This window comes from Plasmopara halstedii (genome assembly GCF_900000015.1).
Source record: "Plasmopara halstedii genome assembly, contig: Scaffold_2904, whole genome shotgun sequence".
In the NCBI taxonomy this organism is placed as follows: Eukaryota; Oomycota; class Peronosporomycetes; order Peronosporales; family Peronosporaceae; genus Plasmopara; species Plasmopara halstedii.
Window position 1 is genome coordinate 360,657 of NW_020189809.1, and position 5,487 is coordinate 366,143.

General features: G+C 43.4%; 2 protein-coding genes across 2 annotated transcripts in view; both read left to right on the plus strand.

Annotated features, from left to right (window-relative positions):
* The window catches only part of PHALS_05508 (methylenetetrahydrofolate reductase), a gene marked incomplete at both ends in the record, with an annotated part of 3,077 nt that extends 2,570 nt beyond the window's left edge, over positions 1 to 507 (plus strand). Inside the window, 2 exons of the mRNA XM_024719062.1 lie at positions 11 to 169; positions 245 to 507. Of these exons, the coding sequence (XP_024584398.1) occupies positions 11 to 169; positions 245 to 507 (422 nt within the window). The remainder of the gene's footprint in view (positions 1 to 10; positions 170 to 244) is intronic.
* Positions 508 to 3,269: 2,762 nt separating this feature from the next.
* Positions 3,270 to 4,349, plus strand: PHALS_05509 (mitochondrial carrier family; the record flags this gene model as incomplete). Its single annotated transcript, XM_024719063.1, has 1 exon — positions 3,270 to 4,349. One exon carries the CDS (start codon positions 3,270 to 3,272, stop codon positions 4,347 to 4,349), a length of 1,080 nt encoding a protein of 359 aa, XP_024584399.1.
* Positions 4,350 to 5,487: the final 1,138 nt, after the last annotated feature.

Consider the following 5,487-nt stretch of genomic DNA (forward strand, 5'->3'; position numbering starts at 1 on the left):
ACTGTCGTAGATTCCGATTCATTTGCTGCCTGGAAGGACGAGGCTTTCGAGTTGTGGCAGACGCAGTGGGCGTCGGCGTATCCAGAAAATTCGCGCTCACGTGAAGTAATCCAGCACATCTATGACACTTACTTCCTCGTGAACATCGTCGACAATGATTATGCCAATGGTGAGTTATAAGTATAGAGGTGATATGACATTTACAATGTTAATAGTGTACGGGGTGTTGCAATGTCGTTTACAGAGAAATCGGACATCTTTAGCATCTTTGCGCGGATAATCACAGAGACCATGGACAAGGAGCAGCTGTGTGCGCGTGTGGTTGAGCTCGAGACCCGGCGTGACAAAATGTTCGAAACGCTGGCGGCATTCCAGTCGCTTCAAAAGGAGCTGAAGGATGAGCTGTGCGCTGCGCATTCAAAGATAGCGGACGTGTGTAACGAAAATTTTCAGTTGAAGGAGAAGGTTCGCCAATTGAAGGCTCAACTCGCACTTTCATCGATTTAATTACAATCAACTTGACTACAAGACCCTTTCAGAATGTACAAACCAATCGCAACCTGATCTTGGATATGTGTTGCACTGCGTGACGTGACAGATTCCGATTGACAGCATGTTGGGCTCTTTAGAATATGAATAAAGTTATGCGGATACTGAATAACTGATACCAATACAGTAATCATTACTTTAAGTTCCCTCTTTGATCTAGGCTGTTTAGTGCGAACTTTTACAAACGTTGCGAACTTGGCGTATTGCACTTCACGTGTATCGTTTCCACGTTTGAATTCTTCATAAAGTAATGACATGTCTGCAAATCCTCGCACCTTCCAATAGAATAGAAGGAAGACAGCGTCGTAGCGAGGCCCAACACAGATGAAGTTGCCAGCCGAGCGTAATGAATTTAATGACAAAACTAATCGTAATATTTTGGTTGCGACAGATCTTGAGCAATTAACATGAAAGCTAAAAAATGAGAGAGAAATTCTGAGATTGGGAATCCATAATACCCAGCATTAGAGGACAAACGTTACGAGTACATGAAAGTTTACCGAAGGCTCTTTATTAAGCTGCCGGTAGAAATTGAGGACAGCATATTAAATGATTTGATCTCGGAGATGAAAAAGTGCACCATTGCACACGATTCGAAATCTCATCTCTGAGCTTTTGGGTTTGAATGAACACGAATTTGAAGTGTATCAACAAGCGTTTATTGAAGATATTGAAATCAATTTGCCAGCTGATATTGATGAAGAATTTTCAGAAATTACGATTATTAGTTCAAGACAGAACTTATAGAATGCTTGATAACACATACTGATGGTGTCGTTGATAAACAAGTGGCCTAGCAAACCCTGACCAACCAGATCGTTGTGACGCGCACCACTAGGCACCACTTGCCGTGGTAAGCCAGATGGTCCTATAACTCATTCATGCCGATGTGGATGGTAATGAAGCTAGTATGTAAGGCTGGTGACGCTTGCTGCGGTGCTGTAAGCGAGATCTGAGAGTCTTTTGTCCTCTTTTAGGGGATTGCAGGCTATAATTGCTTGAATTTGATGCCGCACATGTCCATAAATTAAGTGAAATGCTTGGACCACACCAAATTTGGTTCTTGGAAGTTACGTACAAACATCCTTGGAGAGCGACTCGGTGTCAAAGTTGCTAAGGACTGCAGATATCCGAACGTATTCAACTGACCGAACAGGAGCACTTGAGATGTTAATAGATATCATTTTTAGTACGAAGAAATGACCACAGCCTATCGCTGCAGTTCCTCCTTTAAGGGAAACAAATTTTTCGACCACGTGAGTACATACAAACTATCACGCTCAATTTACACAACAAGGAACTGTGGAATATTCTGGATTCTACCCAACATTACAAGGAATATAGATTTGTTCCTGACAATCAGTGCCAAGAGTACGATAAGTTGAATTTTATCAGCATTCGAATCGTGACTTGTCCATCCGTCTTGCCGGTTGTGGCGTGTCGTAGCGATCTAAGTAGCGCCCTAGGTGAAACCACGCATGCGCATTGCAAGATGACGCTATTTTTGTTGCTGAGATGACCTAGAAGGTGGTGTTCGACTTTTTGACTGGTATGAAGTGGGTTAGTATCTTTAGTTAAATTTGAGTTCAGAAGCAGCTGACCTGAACCCCCATTGGCGCTGCCAAGTGGGTAGTGAACCCGCGTTATGGATGCGTTAAAGGTCAACACATGTCTGCCATCCTACCTAGCTTTGGCAAATTAGGCCCGAGAGTACCATGATCTGTCAATTTCACGATCCAGTCGTACGATTTGCATCATGAAGTAATCGTCAACTTCAAATTTCTCTACCTACTTGCTCATCTATTTAGCCTACTGACCTACGTTTAATATGTAGAAACACTTTTAGATGCGGTGTACACACTCGCAAGCAAAACCTTAAATGTTGGTTATCTGATCTACTAAAACTTTTAAATCCGTTCATTCTAGATCCGTTACTTAAGCTAAGAGTAGCAAAACGATCTTTTCCTTACACAGCAAAAAGCAACTGTGGAATTTTCAACTGGTACAACAGAACACGTCGGCATCTTTCAAAATGCGTTACCCCACAAAAAGCGGTGTTGCCATTGGCTCAATTACTATGTGCTAGGCGATTAATAGCGCGCACCGCATAGATTCTCTTATCGGTGCAGCTGACGCTGCGCGACGTTACCGACTTCACGTTTTCATCATAATTTTCGATGCATATAATCAAAGATCAGTTTGACTGTCGCTTTATAAAAGAGTCTCACTTGTCATCTAGAGCTATTGCATTCTTGTGTAGCTTTAAAATTAAAATTGCGATGACATAGATTTTAATCTCAAAAGCGTTACTTTACACAGAAGTTATTAATAAAACTTCAACGAAAACCATACCAATGCCTTCCGTTGTCGAACGGTATCTTTTGCTGTTAGATGCAGCTTCAACAACAATTGTTTTGATCAACCTTGATCGCGTGCGCTAGCACTTTCACTATGAGAACAAGATCACGAAAGGATACATCATGAGAGACGAAGTAACTGTAATTTAAATCCCAAACTGTTATAATATAGCAAATATCATCGTGTCGCCCCGCCGTTTATTTTTAAATGCTGTGTTTAAAAGAGATTGGATGCCTGGACATATAAAGAGTTTACCGATTAAAACACATGATAATCATTTTGCCTACAAGAATCAACACTTTGTTTTCAGGTGCTTACATTTGAAATTGATACGACATCATCCGACCTTTGGCCGCACAGCCATGGGAAACTCTGGACATAGTCAGACTAATACTGGTCTTGAGTCTGTTATTGCGGGTGTTGTGGCCGGTTGCGTCACCCGCTCCTGCACATCGCCTTTGGACGTGCTCAAGATTGTGATACAGGTCAATGGTCCGTTGTCTCCAAAATCCGTGACAGCAACCAGCAGTATCACCACCGATGCCTCCGTTTCTACACCGTCTGCTTTCGTAGCCAGACGCACCGTTGCAGTGCGTTCATCGGCTTCATCCGCCATTGCTCGCACTGTTCGCGAGTTGTATGCGTTGGATGGCGTGCGAGCTTTCTGGCGTGGCAATAGCGCAGGTTGCTGTCGTCTTGGGCCTTACGCTGGTCTTAAGTTCTACCTTTTCGACACCTTGCAAGCACACTTTGTTGCTCGAGAGTGTCGTGATCTTAGCAACTGGCAGAGTGCTCTATGTGGCGCCGCAGCCGGTCTCCTTGCCACTATGGGCACCTACCCTCTTGAGGTGGTGCGCACCCGCATGATCTTACAGACCGCGAATCCGGCCGTTGCTAACAGTGAGATTTACGGTGTATTGCAAGGAGTACGTTTAATATTCGAACGAGAAGGGCTACGCGGTCTGTATCGAGGTGGTTGGTCCGGCGTTGCTGGTGCTATTCCATTTGAAGGCGTCCAGTTTGGCTGCTATGAATACTTAAAGAGGAAAGCCATTCATCATCAGTGGCCTGCCTACCGCTGGCCCAAGGGTAAGACCGAAATGAACGGGATGGACTACTTTGTTTGTGGCAGTGTTGCCGGTGCGATAGCTCAGACGGTGGCTTATCCGTTTGATACTGTAAAAAAGCGATTACAGTCGCAGCAGGTGAATCTCAATGTGTCGAGTATGGGTCCACTGTGTGCGGAAGGGGGCAATCCTTCGACGTTGTACTATCGCGGAATGGTAGATTGCTTTCGTAAGGTTATTCGAGACGAAGGTCCACTGGCACTGTACCGTGGCACGGGCCCTAATCTTGCTCGTATTGTGCCATACGCCGCTGTCATGTTCTCGACGTACGAAACAACGAAAAAAGCATTGCGTGTGTTGAGCAGCCGCGATTAAGAGAAATGTTGAGAGGGAACAAGAGAGATGAGAGGTCTTGCATGATATTTACTGGAGTGAGTGATGCCTTTGTGTGGCGAAGGCTTTGTCAATTGTAGTCATTGTTTTATGAGGAGTTGCGAGAGCATAAGCATGTATCCAATATATACTGTTTATATTCATCGTTTCATTGGTGGTTGATGAATGCGAATTTAACGCGTACACCGCTCTGGAAATTTTAAATTGTACATTTACACTAATTGGAATACCAGAGCACAGAGTGTCTGAGCATCTTTGCACGAAAAAACGCTAACATCTACTCAGTTGGACTCTCTCTCGGCTACGTTTTTGAAGTGAACAATCAATCTTTTATAGCACGCTCTTAATTATTCTGTCACAAACATCCTGATTGCGATCGTAAAGCACTCGACCCTTTTATGCTCCCCACGAACATCATACGCTAAACATCTATATCAATGTTTGGTACCGTATCACAGATTGTGTATGTAAACATGCAGTGAATATTGATCATCGTTCACGAAGAACCGATCGAGTTTACCAGGTATCTAGAGTGTAGATGCTAGTGAGGACAGCTACATATAACAGTGAATTCAATCCTACTTTTCATTTGGCACTGCAACAGAGCGAACAACATTGTTGTTGGTTATGCAGCAGGACCCAACACCATCCTCACGTACAAAAACTAATTCATGTGGGAGTTTAATGCCCGAGTGACTCTCGCACACTTGCTGGACCATAATCTCTTGAAGCCAGAATCGGCAGTGCAACGGAATATCCCGCATAGAAGGCCCAGATATGAAAGCTCTGGCTGTGCTAGTCAAATACTCTCTCAGCTTCCCAATCTATGGTCAGAGAGTGCATAACGGCAATGGAAGCCCAGATGTTGCTCAAGACATTCTTCGCTAAAAGAACCTGTGTAACGGGAGTTACACGTACCCTGATAACAGGTCTGTGTCTCACACGAGATGTGCATGGTGTGAACAAGAATACGGTATGTGGCTAGATAGCCAGTAGTTATGCATGCATTTCGATTTTACTATGTATATTTACTAAATTTAGGAAAATCTAAACTTTTAAAATTAGAATAACAAAATAAATAAAAAGCAGTTTGTAGATTAAACCAAGGTAATAATCACTC